We start from the raw sequence: 21,665 nt of genomic DNA on the forward strand, positions 1-21,665 counted from the left end.
ATTTGAACTTGTGTTTTGCCCTTTTTGAGAGTTCTCACTTTTTTTCTCCCCACAAAAAACATAAGCACACGAGTTAAAAAAACAAAAACAAACAGGCAAAAAAAAAAAAAAAACCCAGATTGATTATTCCGTATTTGCAAAAGTAGATTAGGTTGTAACCTAAATAACACTAGGAAAGGAGTAGAAGGTTAGGAGCAAGAAACAAGGTTCTCTTAACTATCGAGCATTATTATCAATAAACAATCTCACAATCAAACTGTCTGGATGTTTGACAATTACAGGAGATAAAATAAAAACCCACTGATTAGCCATAGCTACACACTTGAGTTCCATTGAAACCACTAAGTGCACAAAAAAAACCAACTAAACAGTACAGATTACAACTTGGTTGATTTGATTTGTAAATCTTCATGTGAGTCTGGTTGGTGATTTGACTTGTTCTTCGTCCTGTGGTGAGAAAAGAAAAAAAGATTGTCAACAAAGAGGAAAATGCAACTGAAACAAACATGCCTGTCAAGCGTAAAAGCAGGAGAAATTGGTTGTGGTCTTTTACAAAAAACAAAGAAATCCTACAACCACTGAAATCTGACGCTACTCCATTTTTGTTTGCTTTTTGGGAAAAATGAAATTGCGCTCAGTGTCTTATTCAGAGGCTTTTGTGTTGTTTACTCAGTAAGTTTTCTTACCAGTTGCCTTCAGATTGGTGGGTCAGATCGGGGAGTTCTGTTCTTCTGGTCTCGGGAAGCTGGAAGCAGAGGGCTCCGCTGAGGATGGGGAGGCTGCTGTAGACCACGATAGGGATGGACCAGTGGTACACGGCCAGCATGTTGAGCAGCGGGGAAATCAATCCTCCGACTCGGCTGAAGATAGAGCCCAAACCCGAGGCAGTTTGTCTAAAGCAAGGACAAGTTGTTCCTCAAAGGTTTATTCAACAAATAGTTTTTTTTCTACTTTAAAAGAAAATTACAAAAACTACAGCAGAGACAAAGTTAGTACTGAACGCTACCACTAAAGCCCACGAAAAGTATTCGCCATTTAGGATGTTTTACCCTTTTTGTTGATTTTTGCAAATCGATAATCATGAAAAAAAATATAGATTTTTTTAAAACTAGAAAATAACAGAAAAAAAAGCTAATAAGAAATGTTGTTTGTTTTTAATTTACAAAATAATGACAATTACGTACAAATATGAAACATAAAAATTAGTGCTACCATCAACATTCACCGCTTTTAAAGTAACTGACCTAATTCAGCAAAGGTCCAGTCAATTTGTGATAGCTGAAGAAACGTGTCTGGAAGGTCCATTCACTGGTTAATCAGTGGTTTTTATTTTACGTTTCATATTTTTATTCAACTATAAATGTTTTATAGAGATCAGTTTTGACTTTAAATGTGTTTTTTTCTATTTTTTGTAATTTTGTTTGTTAAAAGAGCCACATTTTGTTGATCCTGACTGATTTGTGAAAGCAATAAAAACGGTCAAACATGCAGAGGGGTGAATACTTTCTATAATTCATCGTGAGTGAGAGTCTGAGGCGTAACACGGAACAACTGGGCGTCACATTTCACATTTAAAATGACTCGATCAAGACAAGACCAGATTGGAGAACAGCGTCACTTTCAAAGGGAAATACGTTAACGGGAGTTTCAGTTTACCGAAAAGACGTCGGGAACAGCTCCTGAACATACAAGATGCATATAGATCCGGCGCAGTTGGTCAAAAAACGTCCGCCAATGGCTAACGCAGTGACAGCAATGGCCTTACCTGGAAATACAAAGAAAAAATAGAAACTTAGAAGTACGTTAGAGAGACTATAATATCATGTATATAAAGCATAAATATTCACATCCTTTTTTAAAAAGCGTTTGGTTTGCCATCTGTTGCCAACTGACTGACGATGATGTTGGTGGACGGTTGGTGACAAGCTTTACCCAGAATACACTTGGAGATAATATGGACGATCCCCTTGTAATTATGTGTGTCATAAAGTTAAATGTAAAAGTGAAAGTAAAGCCAGTCATGTAGCACAACATTTTATTCAATATTTTACACCACTATGTCACTAAAATCAGTCGGTCTTGTAAAGTTTGTAACAACCATGAGTCAACAACGACGGGGGCAGACTACTATATAATCTACTGGGGCATCACCCTAAATAATCCTACATATTCCCTGCTTTCTCCAGCTCTTATCAGACGTGATAAAGGTTTGGATCTTTGAAGTTATATTCTGCCTCCCATCAGGGCCCCCTCTAGACCAGGGCAGGGGGCCGGCCACCCCCAAACCACCCTTGAAGCTCCGCCCCTGTACAGTTGTATGAGTAGACATTTTTGAAATAATTCAAGTTTTGGTTAGGATAATGCAACCATGCAAAGTTAAATCGAGTCAGTATGAAGTCAGTTATATAAATATAAAACTACTGGGTTAATAAACAGTTCGTAGAGGCTTTACTTTGAGGTACGGCGAGGATCAAGAGGCACAGAAATCCTCCAATCATAAGTGTGGTGATCAGTGACGCTTTTCTTCCGACCGCCTCCAGGAGCCAAATGCAAACAATGTGAACCGGTACTTCAGAGAGGCCAAACAAGGCCTGAGTCAGGAAGATGTCCAAGCCAAAGTTTCCCACATTCAGCGAAAGGCAGAAGAAGGTAACATTCACGGAGAACCTGCAGAAAACAAAAACATTCAAACATTAAGCTGTCATACTTCTAATTTTTTCTTTAGATATCACAACTCCACAGGAAATGTTACACAGTACAACTTACCATGCCAAAATAATGGTAAGGAAATACTTCCTCAGCACAGGAGATTTAATAAGACATATTATGCCTCCCTTTTGCACATTTTCTTTGACAGTAATCTGTAATGGACACGACATCATGGTAACAGTTGCATGGTTATAACTAATCACCTCGTATGACAACTTTTCATCTGTTCTATTTTGTTGAGTTAGTAAAAACAAGACTTTCATTGCAAAAGTAACAATATCCCACATTTAATCAGATTTTGTTAAACTTATTTTGATTAAGAATTTGATCTGATCACATCATACTCAAACCTGATCGGACTTTATTTTCTAAAGTCACAAAAATGTTCGTCACAAGGCACTGAATTGTCCTACAACGTTCTTTTTCTTTGTTTTTCTTTACGATTATTGCATGAAACCCGTCTGACTTTTATTAAATTACATTTACAGTCGCACCTTTTCCAGGAGAGAGTCTGAAACTTTGCGTTTGTTAATGGCCGCCACTTTGATGATCAGCTCTTTAGCCTCGTCTGTCCGTCCCCTGTCCAACAACCATCTGGCTGACTCTGGAATAAACCTGTGAAAAATTAGATACTTTCATTAGTCTCCTTTATTGTTCACCTGCCTCGTATGTCAATATCGTATGAAGATATAGAACCAGGAGGCTTAAACACTCTGGTACGTGCACTTTGATCTCCAAAGTTGGTGAGCTCTGACAGAACTTTGAAAGGTTTTACGTTTAGGACTACACAAAATGTGTTTCAGATATGGCAACGTGTTGAAAGACTACATGTAACAGCAGCTTTATAAGCTAAACATGCATCAATCAGTTGCTTGGAGACGGCAATCAGACAACTTTCCCTTATTGGGTCTGACCTGTGATCAGTGTGTCGAAAGCTGAAAATGTTAATTTCTTTTTTCATGCTCCGACATAAACACACCATCCAGTAGCACGCACACTGACACACTTTTTTTTTTAGAAAATAAAGTCAGATCAAGCTTGAGTTTTTCGTATTCGCGGATTTTGTTCTGCGACGTAACTCCAAATTATTCTGAGTCTTGAATAGAGGATATCTGAAATATTCTAAAGAAAATGCACCTCAAACTAAAATACATGGAAACTATGCTACTTGACATGCTATTGGCTGGTGTTTTCAAAGCAGCCAATCCAGGAGCACCGTTTATTTTCTGGCCGGTGTTTGTCTTAACCACCAAAAGGAGAGATAATGTAGATGCTAGCTTCTGCCGTAGCGCTAAGACATTTCCACTGTGTGTATTGATGCATATTAAGGTATAATTGATATCTGAACTATTAATTATTTTTAGTTTTGGTTTCAACTATGTGCAGATCTATGTGTGGGGTGGCGGTTCTCCCCAACAAACACGAACACCAGGAATCCACTGTAATCCTGTAAATCAGTTCTTTTCTGTTGGTTTGAAAATAAATAAGAGAGCATGCAGCACATTTCCATCTCTTTCAAGAGTTGTAATAATTTGAAAAAATGCAAATTGCTGGTCGGACCTTAAGCGGAAAATGTGGAATTACGCATCAAGCCAGAAAACCCTGTTGCAACGCTAAAATCCAAACATCTTTTCCACAGACCATATGTAAAAAGTGATCACAGCAAACTGAGCAGCTGTGACCAGTTGAGCCAGTCTCCAGTCTCTGATGAAGTAGATCATGCCACCGAGGATGGCCTGTCCAACGGCAGCACATAGCTGAATGATGCAGGCTCCCCAGGACCGTTTGGATACGCCGATCCATTCAGTACCTAAAGGCACAAAACATATAAACAGTTTGATTGTGGAAAAGAACTCCTGAAATAAAGAATAATGTCACAGGCAAGATACTCTTGGCATAGTCTAGCAGTGGTTACAATAAATTACAAGTTGATAACAATAGATGTTTTCCCGTGGCCTTTACGAGGCATCAGTGCCATGGCTTTTCTACCAGCACCAAGCAGCACAGCTCTGCTCAGTTCAGGTGGTTTTTCGTTACAACCGAATAACAGCTCTAGGAGGTGGGGTTGTCATATAATTGGGCGGCCAAAGAGTCCAAAAGGTAGTGTGACGTGATCGGTACGCAACACAACACAACAATGGAGGACATGGAAGCAATGCTGGAAGCAATGTGCAGCTTCTTGTCAAAGTCAGCTGCTGTTGTGAGTTTTTACAAATTGCTGATTGGATTATTATGCGGGATTGGCTCTTGTAAATTGTAAATTGCCTGTGTTTGTACGGCACTTTATCAAGTCCAAAGAACCTGCAAAGTGCTTCACACTACATTCAGTCATTCACACGCTGAATGTTTTTAATGGGTTCAATGGGTGAATGAATACAGTAGTTACAGTACCACCAGCTGGCAGGGTGGGTGAAGTGTATTGCCTGAGGACACAACAACGGAGGCAGACGGGGTAGGGCTCGATCCAGCAGCCCACCAACTGTGGGACAAACTCCTACCACCATTGTCACCATCATCCACAAACAGGGAGTTGTGAGGCAACCTATGACTCCATCCATCCCTTACCCTTTCAGTGATCATGAGTTTCCTTCACTTGGACTCCCAGTGAAGAAAGTTCTAAAAAAGCCACTGGTACCATGTAACTTTTACTATAGGAAAACCCTTCAGATCAAGCAGAGCTGAGAGGAACCTCGCTGAGTAGGTACAAGTGGAAAATTGGTTGAAGAGACTCAAAGGGACTGAAGGTCAGCAGACACTCAGGATGCATAGTTCTATTAGGTTTATTAGTACACTTAATGCTCTCGAATTCACACGAGGGACAAAGGTGACCACTTCATTCAACTTCCAAAAAAGAACCCTTCCAAAGTACCGTCTTATGTAACTACCAGGCATTCTCTAAAGGCGAACTTCCCTCATTGTCCCTACACTGGCTCCCTGTAGCTCAGAGAATAGACATTAAAATACTGTTTAGTTTACAAATCATTAAAGATATGCTGTTGTTGTATCAACCTTCCAGACCTCTCAGGTGTTCTGGTTCTGGTCTGCTCTTCATCCCCAGAACCAAACGAGGAGAATTAGCATTCAGGATCTATGTACCACAAATCAAATCAAATCAAACTTTATTTGTATAGCACATTTCAGCAGGAAGGCATTTCAAAGTGCTTTACATCAAATCAAACACAAAAACACAATGCAACATAGAATCAACAATCAAAACAGAACATCAAGTCAGATTCCGTCAATAAATTTACAATTTATTACATTTCAAATAAAACTCTACACAAGTGGGTTTTTAGTTGAGATTTAAAGGAAGTCAGTGTTTCAGCTGTTTTACAGTTTTCTGGAAGTTTGTTCCAGATTTTTGGTGCATAGATGCTAAATGCCGCTTCTTCTCGTTTTGTTCTGGTTCTGGGGGTGCAGAGCAGACCAGAACCAGAAGACCTGAGAGTTCTGGAGGGTTGATACAATAAATACAACTTTAATGTATTGTGGTGCTAAAGCATTCAGTGAATTATAAACTAACAGTATTTTAAGGTCTATTCTTTGAGTGACAGGGAGCCAATGGAGGGACTTTAAAACTGGTGTTATGTGCTCTATTTTCCTGGTTTTAGTGAGAACGCGAGCAGCAGCATTCTGGATCAGCTGCAGCTGTTTGATCGATTTGTTGGACAGACCTGTGAAGACGCCGTTACAATAATCAATACGACTGAAGATAAACGCATGGATGAGTTTCTCTAGATCTGGCTGAGACATTAGTCCTTTAATCCTTTAAAGTCCTTTAAAGTTACAAAAAAGAGAAACATAAAATACAGTGGACCTAATTCAAACCTCAGACGGTTTCCCTACCTAAAGGAACCTCAGACTCAAGAACGTTTGGCCTCCAAGTCACTAAAATTAGCTCTTTTAAATACCAGATCTCTGTGTGCTAAAGCTCTATTAATCAATGATTTCATCACTGAACATAATATTGATGTTATGTTTCTGACAGAAACGTGGTTGAATGACAATAATGAACCGATCCTAGTAATTGAATCTGCGCCTCCTAACTACAATTTCTTAAGTGAGAATAGAAAACATAAAAAAGGAGGAGGCGTGGCTTCAATATTTAAGAATACCATAAATAGTAGTAAAATCTCTTTGGGTCACTTCACCTCTTTTCAGTATCTTGGAATTGAGATTAAAGGCCTCAAGTAGACTCTAACACTAACTTTATACAAAACTCCAACATATGTGGAAAATTTCTTTACTGAGTTGAATGAACTTCTATCTCTCGTATGTATTAATTATGAATGTTTAATAATTGTTGGTGATTTTAACGTTCATGTTGACAACCCCCAAGACAGAGGGGCTAAAAAGCTTTCTAATATCTTAGAGACTTTTGGTCTAATACAACATGTCAAACAAGCAACACACACTCAAGGACACACACTGGACCTGATTATCAGTAAGGGTGTGAATATTTCCAATGTCTCTGTAACTGATGTCGCCCTGTCGGATCACTTCGCTGTTATCTTTGAAAGTTCTTTATCCTTTAATCCACTTGGACAAACAGCAACAATCACAAAACATTCTCTCACTGAAAGCACAGCAGAAACATTTAATCAAATCTACTCTTCTTTCTCACCCTTTAGCTGTAATGACATAGATAAGTTGGTAAATAATTTTCAGTCTAAAGTTTCAGATATCATTGATTCCATTGCCCCAATTAAAAGGAAGGTTGTGTCTCCATGGAGAAATGCACAAACAGTTAGATCTGCAAGACAAATCTGGTGTCATGTTCATTATGACATCTATAAAGAAAAACTACGTTACTATCATTTAACACTCAAACATGCAAACAGGCCTTCTTTGCAGATGTCATAAACAAAAACAGTAACAATGCTCGAGCTTTATTTGCAACAGTTGACAGGCTCACAAATCCTCCTATCACGTTACCACCTGAATTTCAGTCTATTGCTGCCTTCAACCAGTTTTCCAGTTTCTTTTCAGAGAAAATTCAAAAAATCAGAGGATTAATCTGCACATCCACTATAGAGTCAGTACCAACACTGTGCTCAAACAAAACAAATACAGGAAAAAATCTGGAACAAGCTTCCAGAAAACTGCAAAACAGCTGAAACACTGAGTGCCTTCAAATCTAGACTAATAACCCAGCTGTTTAGAGTTGCTTTTGAAACGTAACCAATTACGAATTTAACGATGGCACTTGACTTAATGTCTGTTTTGATTGTTGATTCTATGTTGCATGACTCTGTGTTTTTATGATGTAAAGCACTTTGAAATGCCTTGTTGCTGAAATGTCCTATACAAATAAAATTTGCTTGCTTTTTTGTTTGTTTGTTATGACCAACTGTTGGATGCTTCAGAAATGGTCTCTGATCTATTAGCTCCTCTTGGGATGCCACGATAGAGCCCTCTAGTGTCCATTTTGAAAATGACAAATCATTGTAGCTTGAATTATTTCCAAATTTCTCATCTTTAGTATGTATGTCTACGACATTACATCCTGGACAGGTCAATCCGTTATTGTTTTTGTCAGTCAGTTTAGGAGTAAAAAAATATAAAATAAATTTACTTAGGATGACGCCATTTATTCGATAGCCTCCATATCCAATCCCCGCCACGAACTGGGAGGCCAAATATAAAGGGTAGTTCGGACATAACCCAGTTGTTACAGAGAAGAGGAGCATCAGAACTACGGGGATCTGAGCGGCTCGTTTACGGCCAAACCTGAAACACACATGCATTAGTTAACACATGGAAATGTAGATGGAATTGTGTAAATACATCACCAAAGAAATTTCTCTTCGAAAAAGTGCTCATGTTCACATTGTTTCTGTTTGACGTTAGTTTTTGATATTGGAACTCGACGAACAGCGAAAAGAGTTTTCCTTCCGCCATTCGGGTTGAACCCAACATGTGGAAACCATTAGCAGCCGCCAAAGCCTCGAAGGTTTAACATCTTCCAACTTTGTTGCGTCGCTAGTCCTTGTTTGCATGTTCACAAAATTTTCCCATGTGTTTGTTGACTTACGACTCAGCGAAAGGTCCAAATACGAGACAACCAGCGACGATGCCAGCCATCAACACCGTCTGCGCAATGCCCAACAAATGAGCCTGGTCACAAACTAGATCAAACTGGACAAACAAACAAAACAATTAGAGATATATTGGAACTTACTGAGTGAAAGAGGTTTAGCACTTACATCAGTAACTATGGTGGATTCATACAGCATGCTGCCATAAACCCATCCATCCCTGCAGCCTGTTGTTTCATTGAGGCCATACTCCCTGATATCATGGATGTCCCAGTCCACAGGGACGAACATCCGACACCGGCTGAAGCTCCCATCCTCCTCCCTGGGCACGGTGAGGTTCAGCTGCTCCTCTGTGGTCACGTTAGGAGCTGCTCTGAGGATCCAGTCCGTGTTGCAGTGCCGCTCCGGGTCGGACTGGGTGAAAATTACGCTCGCAAAGTGGAAAGGCAAGAGGAGGTTTGGGAAGCAAAGAGCAAAGAGGACGGTCTTCTGAAACAATCCAAACTCTCCAATGTTACGCAGGATTTCCCCAAAATCAGCCATGGTCAGGGTGCAGACTTACACTTCTGTGATGCTGCAAGGCAATGACCTTTAAATAAAGAGCCCATTAATGTTTAAACCCATGCATAATTCAGGAAAGATGAGACTGCGGTTTCACTTAGAAGAAATATTCCAGACTTTTTTTATTATTATTTTTTAACCAGGTTTATACCATCCTGGCATCTCTCACTGGATGCCATCCTAAAATATTGTTTGGTTTACAGAGCTGAGTTTTCTGAACAAAAGATTAAGCAATCTGGGAAACAAACTGACCAAAACAGCAGGTAAAAGTCCTAAAGTTTGAGCTTTCCCTTGCACAAATACTTTACTTAAACGCAGACAAGACAACCAATTATCTCTGGGTTATACAAAGTGTTGTATTTTTTTATTTTTATTTTATTTTACTGCGTGCCGACTCGTTAAATCGTGACTCAGTAGTCTTTCCTGACATCTGTTAAATAACATTTTGGACCCTAGATACTTTATTTATAGTTTGAAGGTTCGTGGAGCTGTTAGCAATAATAAAAAAAGAAGATATTTCATTTTCATAGGTGTAGAGAGGAACTTTGTCTTTTTTAGTCACTCCTGCTTTTTTGAAGGCAGCAGGAGTTTAATCTGTCTGAGAGTTGACTCAAATTATTATGTAAATATGTAATGTTTTAAAGTAGCAAACAGTCAAAACTCCGGCGATGTAATGTCGACTGTTTTATTGTCAGACACACTTCATCCGTCTGGGTCGTTAACCAGTCAATAAGTTACTATGAAGTCAGTTGTAGATTAAAAATGGATAAATAATACATGTGCATAAACATTTCAAGATCATGTTATACAGCCTGTGAGAAGCATTTCAGGGTTACCAGGAAGAATAGATTTATATTTTAATCTAATCAAAACTCACAGTCATCCTCCCTGTGTCCCGGAAAATAATAGATCAAGTCTTAACATTATGGGTAGAATATATTTCTCCTTGATCCCCAAATCCTAACAGAGAGCACAATTTAGGAGTCAGTACAAACATTTTTAAAAATGTTAGTTTGTGTCTTCTTGATTTATTGAACTTAATGCTTCCAAATTGTTCTGCACGGAGAACAGATTGCTCGCCCGTCACACAAAACTCGTCCGTTCAGCAGGCTGCAGGACAACCGTTTCCCAGTGACTTTTCCCACATCCTCTCCCAGTTGATCGGTTTGAGCATGTAGGCTCAAACTTAGGATCCAGAAAAAGCAACAACAAAAACAACAAAAAGGTTTTCAGTGTCATTTAGAGTTTGGTTGATTTTCTGGTGTGGATTTCAGCCAAGATGTCACTTCCAGTCTTTTTGTTGGTCAAATCCCTGTAGGTCAAAAGGACAATAGAGTGTCTATACAGTGAAATTGATGTAAATGACAGGGACTACTAAGCTTTTTTTTTTTGGTAATATTTTTTTCGAATAACTTTCAATATATCATGGAGTAGCTGTGAAAAGCTTGGTCACACCATTTCAAGGGTTTTAGAGGGTTTTGTGAAAAGAGAACAATGATAAATTGTTTCAAAATACATGTTAGTATAGGTTTGCACACCCTAGACTTATTATTTAGTTGCACCTTCACATATAATTTTTTTTTAGCTGGAGTCTATAAACACCACCAATTGGTCACAACGTATTCATAACGCAGTATGTTTTTGTTTGGTCCCTTCTCCTGCCTGGTACCTTTGCACAACGAGGTCTTCTTGATTGGCCACACACACGCTACATCCTGCACCTGAGCTCCAGTGACAGTACTGCAGGATATGAGCTCACCCGTTGCTCTTGTCATCAGTGGTTGAATCAGGAAGATCTTTTCTGCTGGTCTCAGGAAGCAGGAAGACCAGCGCTCCGCTTAGCACAGCCAGGCTGCTAAAGACTATGATAGGAATGGAGCGGTGGTACACAGCCAGCATAAAGGCAATGGAGCCCAAAGACACTGAAGTTTACCTGACAGAACAGAGCATATTTCAGTCGCAAAAAATATACAATTATCATGTGTGTGTGTGTATATATATATATATATATATTTATATATATATAACTTTATCATATGACACAACAGCCTCTGCCCCTGCCACCACGTACTGCGCTTTCCTCCAGTCACGGATGAAGTAGACCAGCCCGGCCAACGCACACTGTCCAAAGCTTCCAAACATTTGGCTCACACAGGAGGCCAGGGACCTTTTAGAGATCCCAATCCATTCTGTAGCTGCAAAACACGATGGTTAATCGCCAACGTCACTCCAATCACATGAAAACGTCCTAGTAAATTTATGTTTCTTCTTTAACATGCACATACCGATTTCAAGCTTCTTTTTTCTATTTGTCTTTGGAAAAATGAGGTCATTTATTTTCACTTGAACGACAAAAAGGCGACAGGGCTGTTAAAATCTGTTAGCAGACTCATACTTTTCTACGATCTCCTTTGAACGTCTCTTCAACCAAACTAGATTTATCAGGACAAACCTGTTTCAAAATGCTGAGTAACTGTTTTCTCATCATGTGCATCTGTTTTGATACGACTGTGTAACTCCAGAGGTTTTTAAGTGGACATGAATACAGAAGAAGTCCTTGTTTAGTAGGACTATGTGGATTACAAGAGGTTTGAAATGTGTTTTATTCCATTTCAGCGATTTGGTTTAACTTTCTATAAATTGCTAAAATTGATACTAAATTGACATATTATCGTTTGACATATCAAATGTCTGACCATTGTGATTTTTGCTTTGAATTATTTTTGTTAAACCTAGAGTAGAAATTAGACAAAGTTTATAGGTACCTACAAAATACCTTAATAATATCTTAACATGATTTGTGTGAATCTTTCATAAATAAAGTGCAAAATATATTTTTCTGAGGAAGAGTTGAAAGTCAATGCAAAATGTTTCCATTTGGAATCTGAAGCTAAAGTGTCAATCTTAACATGCTGGTATTAATCTGATGCTTATACAGACTTAGCTTTGATATCGTCAATATTTTTGGATCAATCCGCCCACTTCTACGAAAAATGTTAGAAAAAGCAGGTAAGACGTACCCAACACTATAGAGTTCATCCTGTATCCTCCCAGCGCCGCTCCAACAATAAACTGGGACACATTGTAAACGTGAACATTTGGAGACACACCGGCAACTACGGCAAATATCAGGACGACGACGACCGGAAGCTGAGTGGTTCTCTTGCGGCCATACCTGAACACACAGATAGAGGCTTTAAATCTGTTTGGGGGGTATGGGGGTTGTAACAAGTCGGTAAGGCAATCATTTTATTTAACTTTATTATTTTAAGGAACTTACGAGTCAGCAACTGGTCCGAAGATGAACGATCCTGCGAGCATACTGTTAAAGGAAGAAATTAATAAGTTAGCGTAATTTGAAAAAAGCTTGGCTCTCTCTTTCTTCCTATTTCCCGGGTTCTTCCAGCGAGCAGCGTGTGGCAATCAGGAACGACAATGCGTGATGACGTCACAGAATTACAGAGTTTAATCCAATAGAAAACCACAATGAAGTAACAACAAACGCTGCAAAGCAGCCAAGACACAGACTCATTACCTGAGACAGACAAAGAATAAAAGGCAAAGACAGAGAAAGAAAAGGAAAAGACATGTCTTTGGAGAAGGCTGATGCCAAAACGGCAGGATATAACAGCAATCTAAATTATTATTATCATGTTCGATCTCTTATAGTGAAGGCGTTTCTCTCCTTCTTAATATATGCGAATAGGGCATACCCCTGTTTTGACCAACCAGGCTCTCCTCTGGACATTCAGAGAAACTTAGACCTTCACTTAACTTCACGCCAGGATCAAAAAGCCCCTTTTGTCTCCTGTAAGACAAAAGAGCAAGCAGCTGCATCCTGACCCCATGGGCTTCACATATACCTGTGAATTTTAAAGTGTCTCCTTCACAAGTTAAACTCAGTAATTTCATTTAAGGAAAGATTACCTTCACAAACCTAGTTTTCTCGTCTGCAATCTGCATCTCCAAAGATTTGAATCTTTGCCTTATCACATAAATCCTGAGCAATTTTCTAATACTAAACAACACATTTTCATTGAAACAATTTCCAATTGATTCAGATATTATCATAGACAGTACAATTTTCAAATACATTCAGCATTCACCATTCTAAACTTAGATAATACACTTTGGTTAAAAACCTGCTATTAATATTTAGAAAAATGTTAATGATCTCAACATTCTATATTGTATTTAGTTTAAACCATGCCATATGTGATTCTGGAAGACCTTTGATGTTCTGTGAACCAAACCGGGTTCTGTTTCACAGGCAATGCTAATTTTATGGCCTCCTGACACATCAGGAGCCTCACAGAGGGATCCCCTTTATCTGCATTATTTTCCTACTTCTAAATACTTACCGATAGAGTAGTTTTAGTTTCAAATCCCTTACCCCAAAATTAAGAAATGTGTTCAAAATCAGACTGTTCATTATAACCTTTACACCTGGGGTAAGATTAGCTGTATTAAGCACTAAAAATAATTATTTTTCTTTACAATACCCGTCACGAAGACGGTCTGAGTGACTTCCGCCATGTTAGACTTCTCACAGACAAGATCAAACTGCAGAAATTGACGCTGAATTAATTCGAAGGCGGTCGCTGGAAAAGGCCTGAATAACATCATCTCTCTTCACTCACATCAGTAACTATAGTAGATTCATACAGCATGCTGCCATGCTCCGGATCGGACTGGATGAAAAGGAAGCTGTACATCAGAAAACTCTGGCAGAGGTTCGGAATCGCGAGAGCAGCAAGAGTAAGCTGCTGTAACAAGCCAAACTCCCCAATGTTCCTAAGGATCTCTCTGAAGTCTGCCATGTTGATGTCACTTCGCTGGTTGAAGACCAAACAGACCTAAGTGGCGTTAACGTTTAGCTACTTATCTCACCTCGAAGCAGAACAACGGCTCAATTCGTTTCACGGTTTCCAGTTGAAACAAAGTAGAGCTCAATTACTTTCCAGAGGAATCTTTAGGAACGTGTCGCTTATCAGAAGGCATGTCAGTATTCTAAGGATTTTGCTGACAGTAGTTGGATCTCTCTTTGTAAATAAAAAATAATTTGATCTGAAGTTCAGCCAAGACAGTTTTATATTGCTTTGTCAGACGTTCTGCACTCAAGGATTTGCAGTAAAACAATGACCTTTGAATTTTCTTACAGTTTTCTACGGTTTATGGAGGACAGTTTAGATAAGCATATTTTCATACATAGCAGATGGATTATATGCAGTCCATGTAAGATATCCCACGATGTTCAAAGAACTTCATAAAAAAAAAAATATATGTATAATTTTCCCATCTGTGAACTGTTAAAGGAAGAAATTACTAAGTTAGCTTAATTTGGAAAAAAGCTTGGCTCTCTTTTTCTTCCTATTTCCCGGGTTCTTCCGGCAAGCAGCGTGTGGCAGCAAGGAACAACGATGCGTGATGACGTCACAGAGTTACAGCGTTTACTTCCACACAAGAAGCGTATGAATTAACAAGAAAACTGCAGAGCTACAGAGATATACATTCTTTACCTGAGACAAAAGAATTAAAAGACAAAAGGACAAAGACAGAGAAAGAAAAGGCAAAGACATGTCTTTGGAGAAAGCCGATGCCAAAAAAAAGGCAGAATATGGCAGCTACCTAAATTATTATTACTGTGCACAAACTTTTATAGTGAAGGCGTTTCTTAACTTTTTAATGTAGTCAATTAAGGCGTACCTCTGGTTCGACCAACCAGGCTCTCCTCTGGACACTCAAAGAAACTTAGAACTTCCTCTTTTTTACGCCAGAGATCTGGCAAGTTTTTAATTAAAGTGCATTATCTAAGTTTAGAATGGTGAATGCTGAATGTATTTGAAAATTGTACTGTCTATGATAATATCTGAATCAAATGGAAATTGTTTCAATGAAAATGTGTTGTTTAGTATTAGAAAATTGTTCAGGATTTATGAGATAAGGCAAAGATTCAAATCTTTGGAGATGCTTTGCAGATGAGCAAAAACTAGGTTTGTGAAGATAATCTTTCCTTAAATTAAATTACTGAGGTTGACTTTGTGAAGGAGACACTTTAAAATTCACAGGTATATGTGAAGTCGTATGTTAAGGGTCTATTTGATCAGGTGGCTCTCAGCTGCTCTTTTGTCTTACAAAAAAACTGATCCTGGTGTATTAGGGATGTTCTAAGTTTTATTGGCGTCCAAGGTAGCGTCTGATTGGTCATACAGATCGCCTTAATAACAAGGAGAAATTTTGTTTTATTTGATTTTCATAAACAATATGTCTTGCCTTCTTCTCTGGAAAACATGAAGCTAATCTGCTTCTGGGTTCTACCATTTGGGCAAATAAAGCATAAAACAGCTTCACAGATACCTGTGAAATTAGTGTCTCTTATCTTCTCCTTAACAAATCCAGTAATTTGGTTCAAGGAAAAGATTACCTTCACAAACCTAGTCTATCTGCATCAGCATCTCAAAGATTTGAATCCCTATCACATAAATACTGAACAATTTTCTAATACTAAACAACACATTTTCATTGAAACAATTTCCATTTGATTCAGATATTATCATAGACAGTACAATTTTCAAATACATTCATCATTCACTATTCTAAACTTAGATAATACACTTTGGTTAAAAACTTGCTATTAATACTTAGAAAAATGTCTTAGAAATTAAATGTTAATAATCTCAACATTCTATGTTGTATTTAGTTTAAATCATGCCAGATGTGATTCTGGAAGACCTTTGATGTTCTGTGAACCAAACCGGCTTCTGTTTCACAGGCAATGCTAATTTTATGGCCTCCTGACCTGTGATAACACAGCAGGAGCCTCACAGAGAGATCCCCTTTATCTGCATTATTTTCCTACTTCTGAATACTTACCGATAGAGTAGTTTTAGTTTCAAATCCCTTACCCCAAAATTAAGAAATTTGTTCAAAATCAGACTGTTCATTATAACCTTTACACCTGGGGTAAGATTAGCTGTATTAAGCACTAAAAATAATTATTTTCTTCAACAGAACATAGAGTTTTGTGGAAAAACACTAGATCTAGAAACGTTTGCTTTTTTCACACTTTAATGTTTGAGTTTATGTTTCATTAAGCTAATTCCAATGTCAGAAGTTAACCTGAGCAACAACAAAACAGTTTTTAAACAACATAAACTAGATTAATGATTTTTTTTTATGGTCTTGTCCAAGACTGAACAAAATACTGATTAACCCTGAAAGAAGAAAAGATCAAGAAGAGTTCAATTTAATTGATGTAAAGCTCTTTGCAGATATCACAAATCCTAGTTGGCAGCTGTTGCTACCAAAGTTAGCACAACCAGTTTTGCTGCTTCATTATTTGAAACATATTTTTCAATTTATTCATGTGAATTTTGTTTTATAAAACAACATGTTTGATAATCTGAAATATTGAAATTTCACAAAAAGCAAACGCAGAACGGATCTGTAAGGGGGCAAATACTTGTTCAGAAAAAGTATTTACAATGGTTTAATTAAAGTTATTAAAGTGAAACAAGTTCACCTCTGCAAATCTGCAGTTACACAAAGCTTTTGCTGTGCATAACTGGCTACTTTAATTTGTGCAGGTAAGGGAATAAATCGAGGGCCAATAAATTACCTTGTAAAAGAAGTCCAGTGGCTTTAAAGGTTAAACCGGCCACATGAGCTTCAGTGTGTCGTGTAAACAGGACGTGTTAAAAGGTTGACACAACTCATGTCAACATTGATGACACAAACAAGTTCACATGTAACCAGGGAAACAAAAATGGTTTGGTTTATGTTAAATGTCAGACCCACATGGTGTAAAACAAGCTGTCAGCAAAACAAGTGCAAGTGTGTGTAAGTGTGTGTGTGCTTTCAAAAAGCAACTCTGAATCTGAAAATAAGACACTGATTATATATAAGCTATAGCTATATATTTTTACAATATATATATGTCAGATTATAGTGCTTTCTTTAAAATAGGCAGCAGGTGGGTGTACTTTATCTTTATCAAGTAATAATATGTCACATCAGAGGTAAAATTATTACTCCAGTATCTGAAAGCTATTTTTCATAAAAAGGAAATAAAGGTTTTTATTTCTGCTCCTAAAAATATAGATACTGACTTGTAGTGTTATACAAAAAAACTTTAATAGCTGATTACTCCTTGAAAAGTAACAGTTATACTGACTACTTGATTTGAAAAAAGTTACACTAAAAGTAACTTTTAGTTACTTTCAGCAGCTACTGCTAATGCTCCACCTCCTGTGAAAATAACATTGATCTTTGCCAATTCTTAATTGTAAGCTATTTTATAATGGTAACATCAATGTGTCTCCACTGATAATTGAACTGAAGAGGAGATTGTAGAAAAAACAGTACAAAAATAAAAAAACCTGAGTAGTTTGTTTACTGTTGTCTGAAAACTCTAAGAATTAGTAATAGCCTGGTTCTCGTTTGATGCGTTTGGTGTCACAGCGCGAGCTCCTCCTGCAGCTTTCAGTTCACTGCAGATTTGTGACACTTATCTTAATATTAATTATAATGGTGTTAAGTTGGCATTATAATTACTTTCAGCTTTTATTCATGGCTGTTTTCACGTTTATTTCGTTGTTCATATTGGTCTCGATGTTTGCAGTTTCTGAACGTGGCTGATCATTCAGAGGTACATTAACAGTAACAAAGACACAGCCGAATCATCTGAGAAATGATGAACAGGAGAGCGGACTAAAACTACCTTAATGGACAAATTCTTGGATTTATGAGTCTCTGCTTATTTCCAAAAAATGAGCAACTTCTGTTCAAAACGAGCCAAAAAGGCAAGCCACTCATTAAATCTAGGAAAAAAAATGAAGCCCAAAGCGTTTATAATAATGACTTAAGAAACTCAAATGGTTCAGTTTTCCACCAACAATATTTCCATTGTTTAAATTTAGCGATAGAGACGCCGACTGATAAGGCAGTGAAATACATTAAATAACAAAAGAAGTTAGTACACAGTGATTTTGATAAGTAACTGTAGTCTGACTACTCAATTTGAAATAGCAATGCTATATTACTGTACTGAAAAAAATCGTCAGTAGTTCAAAATTAACGCGTTACTGACATCACTGCTTGTAGGTAAACAAACTAAGTCAACATAGCGAAAATTGTGAATGCAGATGAGAAACAACACATGATGGAGAGGAACAGGAAGGACAGTAAATCTGGGCTGTTGCCTGGCAACACAGTTGATCGTCTTTAAGAGATCGTTGGGTCAAATGGTGATTCTGAATTGTCTCAGATTCTAAATCTAAAACACTGATCAGTGAGTATGTGTTCATGGGATCCTAATAAAATACAACAACTTTACTTTTAGAAAAATTTGATTTTTTTTTTTTTTTTAGTATGACGGTAGAAAAAAAAAGCTGCAAACTATTCAACAGACTTTTCTTGTACTCTGTTAGAAGGCAGATGCCTCAAAAATATACATACACCAATGTGTTAATATGTTTAACGTTGATGATTTTTAGAGACCACAAACTCAATTCATCCTGAAAATATATAGCTTTTAAAAACAGTCAATATATTATTATTGAAAACTGTGCAGTTAATGTGAGAGGTCACAAAAAACAAACTCTATTCAATGATTAAGCAGCACAAGCTGTAAGACATAAAGGTTTTCAACATTTTCATCAAACAGCATAATGAGACATGAAGGCTTCTGTCAAAAGGGTTTTCTGTTCATGTTGATATAGAGGGGTGAAAAACAAGTTATTAGTAAATAAAAATTAAGATGTAAGAAAATAGGCACCCCAACATTATTTTTCATTTTGTATCTTTAATTTTTGTAATAAGTTATATAGTGTTATTTAATTTAGTCCGTATAATTCCGCTCGTGGCCGCTAGGGGCGCTGACGTGTTGGCGGCATAGAGAAGATTGAACACACAAGAAGAAAAAAATCTTCCGCTTGAATGTGATGGAAGCTCAACGTGTGTCTCGTCTTTCTCCTACCACAGGTCAGTATAAATATGGTTTTATGTAAATATATTAATACTCTTGAATATTCGAAAAGGTTCTTAAATCAAAACCCAATGAGTCAGTTATGTTGTTTGTGATTGTTATTATTAAAAGGGCTTGTTCTGAAAGCTAATTGGAGCTAATGCTAGCGAAGTTCTTCACGTGTGTGAGATAGCTGATGAACTAGCTGAAAGACTGTGGCGTTCATTTGAACTTGTGTTTTGAATTTTTTAGAGTTCTAACTTATATTTCTCCCCCACAAAAAACATAAGCGCACAAGTTAAAAAACAAACAAGCAAAAAAAAAAAAAAACCCAGATTGATTATTCCATATTTGCGAAAGTAGATTAGGTTGTAACCTAAATACCACTTGGAAAGGAGTAGAAAGTTAGGAGCAAGAAACAAGGTTCTCTTAACTATCGAGCATTATTATCAATAAACAATCTCACAATCAAACTGTCTGGATGTTTGACAATTACAGGAGATAAAATAAAAATCTACTGATTAGCCATAGCTACACACTTGAGTTCCAATGAAACCACTAAGTGCACTAAAAAAACTAAACTAAACACAACTTGGTTGATTTGATTTGTAAATCTTCATTTGAGTCTGGTTGGTGATTCGACTTGTTCTTCGTCCTGTGGTTAGAAAAGAAAAAAATATCGTCAACAAAGAGGTAAATGCAACTGAAACTGCCTGTCTAGCGTAAGTGGAGAAATTGGTTGTGGTCTTTTACAAAAAACAAAGAAATCCTACAACCACTGAAATCTGGCCTACTCCATTTTGTTTGCTTTTGGGAATAACAGTGCGCTCAATTCAGAGGCTTTTGTGTTGTTTACTTCAGTAAGTTTTGGTGCAGCGCCACCAGAGGCAAGAGGTTTGGATCATTTGACAGTGCAGTGTGAAAGTGAACTGCACCAGCTGAAAATGAAACAAAATATAACAAATGTTGCAATTTTGTTCTCCAGTCAAACCAAGTCTACTGGATTATAAGGTGTGAAAACAGCCTAAATTATGGAGGTCTGCCTCTTGGCGTTTTGTCCCAATCCCCCTTCAGGATCTTTTAAGAAATGCAAATTTACTGTGTAAATCTGATTAGCCTCTGCTGTTCAACAAGTCATGCCACGGTCAAAGACAGAAAGTCTTTCTGAGTTCACCATCAGGGGTCTGTATGGTGTAACGTCCCATAAAAACCAGATTTCTGAGCGGATTTTGACATTTTAGGATCAATGGACCCAAACTCAGCAGTGAGTCAATCAGGCATACAACAAGCAAAGATTCTCATAAAAAAAGATTAACCTAAAAAGGCAAACATTTGTGTAGTTTTTTTGACTACATGGGTTGGTCCTGCGGGATGATGACCTCCTAAATACAGACGCTGTCGTCCAAATCCAGCTTTCTTACCAGTTGCCTTCAGCTTGGTGGGTCGAGTCGGGGAGTTCTGTTCTTCTGGTCTCGGGAAGCTGGAAGCAGAGGGCTCCGCTGAGGATGGGGAGGCTGCTGTAGACCACGATAGGGATGGACCAGTGGTACACGGCCAGCATGTTGAGCAGCAAAGCAATCCACATTTGGCTGGCGATGGAGCCCAAACCTGAGGCAGTTTGTCTAAAAAAAGACAAGTTGTTCCTCAAAGGTTTATTCAACAAATGTTTTTCTGCTTTAAAAAGAAACAAAACTACAGCAGACAAAGTTAGTACTGACGCTTTAGAGCCCACGAAAAGTATTCGCCATTTAGGATGTTTTACCCTTTTTGTTGCTTTTTGCAAATCAATAAACAACAAAATATTACTTTTTCACTAGAAATTAACAGAAAAAAAGCTAATAAAAAAATATATTTTTTACAAAATGATAATTACGTACAAATCCATCCATCCATCCATTGTCTATACATTAATCTAATTCAGGAGGTTGCTGGTTATCAGCTGTTCAGGCAGATTCACCCTGGACAGGTCACCAGTTTTGCAGCAACACAGAAAACAGACAGGATGACCATTCACACACACATCACCTAGGGAGAATTTAGAGACCAATTAACCTGACAGTCATGTTTTTGGACTGTAAAGCAGAACCAGAGAAACCATGCAGAGGAGGCATGAAACTATGCAGAAGACCCGGGCAATCAGACAGGACCTTCTTGCTGCAAGGCAACAGCTCTACCAACTGCGCCACTGTGCAGCCCATTACGTACAAATATGAAACATAAAAATTAGTGCTACCATCAACATTCACCGCTTTTAAAGTAACTGACCTAATTCAGCAAAGGTCCAGTCAATTTGTGATAGCTGAAGAAACGTGTCTGGAAGGTCCATTCACTGGTCAATCAGTGGTTTTTATTTTACGTTTCATATTTTTATTCAACTATCATCGTTTTATAAA

The 21,665-nt window shown here is 37.8% G+C and overlaps 2 protein-coding genes across 2 annotated transcripts; both read right to left on the minus strand.

Moving 5' to 3' along the window:
• Window positions 1–682: 682 nt before the first annotated feature.
• Window positions 683–9,308, minus strand: LOC122841356 (solute carrier family 22 member 13-like). Its single transcript, XM_044134622.1, has 8 exons — window positions 8,916–9,308; window positions 8,744–8,847; window positions 8,285–8,439; window positions 4,351–4,519; window positions 3,196–3,324; window positions 2,453–2,667; window positions 1,657–1,765; window positions 683–893 (listed from the first exon to the last, which is right to left on the minus strand). Exons 1-8 carry the CDS (start codon window positions 9,288–9,290, stop codon window positions 683–685), a joined length of 1,467 nt encoding a protein of 488 aa, XP_043990557.1. The 5' UTR covers window positions 9,291–9,308.
• A 1,929-nt stretch (window positions 9,309–11,237) lies between these two features.
• LOC122841357 (organic cation transporter protein-like) lies at window positions 11,238–12,637 on the minus strand. Its single transcript, XM_044134624.1, has 4 exons — window positions 12,589–12,637; window positions 12,329–12,483; window positions 11,350–11,503; window positions 11,238–11,241 (listed from the first exon to the last, which is right to left on the minus strand). The coding sequence occupies exons 1-4, from the start codon at window positions 12,627–12,629 to the stop codon at window positions 11,238–11,240; spliced, it is 354 nt and encodes a 117-aa protein (XP_043990559.1). The 5' UTR covers window positions 12,630–12,637.
• Between the last annotated feature and the right edge of the window lie 9,028 nt (window positions 12,638–21,665).

The sequence above is a fragment of the Gambusia affinis genome, linkage group LG12, assembly GCF_019740435.1.
Source record: "Gambusia affinis linkage group LG12, SWU_Gaff_1.0, whole genome shotgun sequence".
In the NCBI taxonomy this organism is placed as follows: Eukaryota; Metazoa; Chordata; class Actinopteri; order Cyprinodontiformes; family Poeciliidae; genus Gambusia; species Gambusia affinis.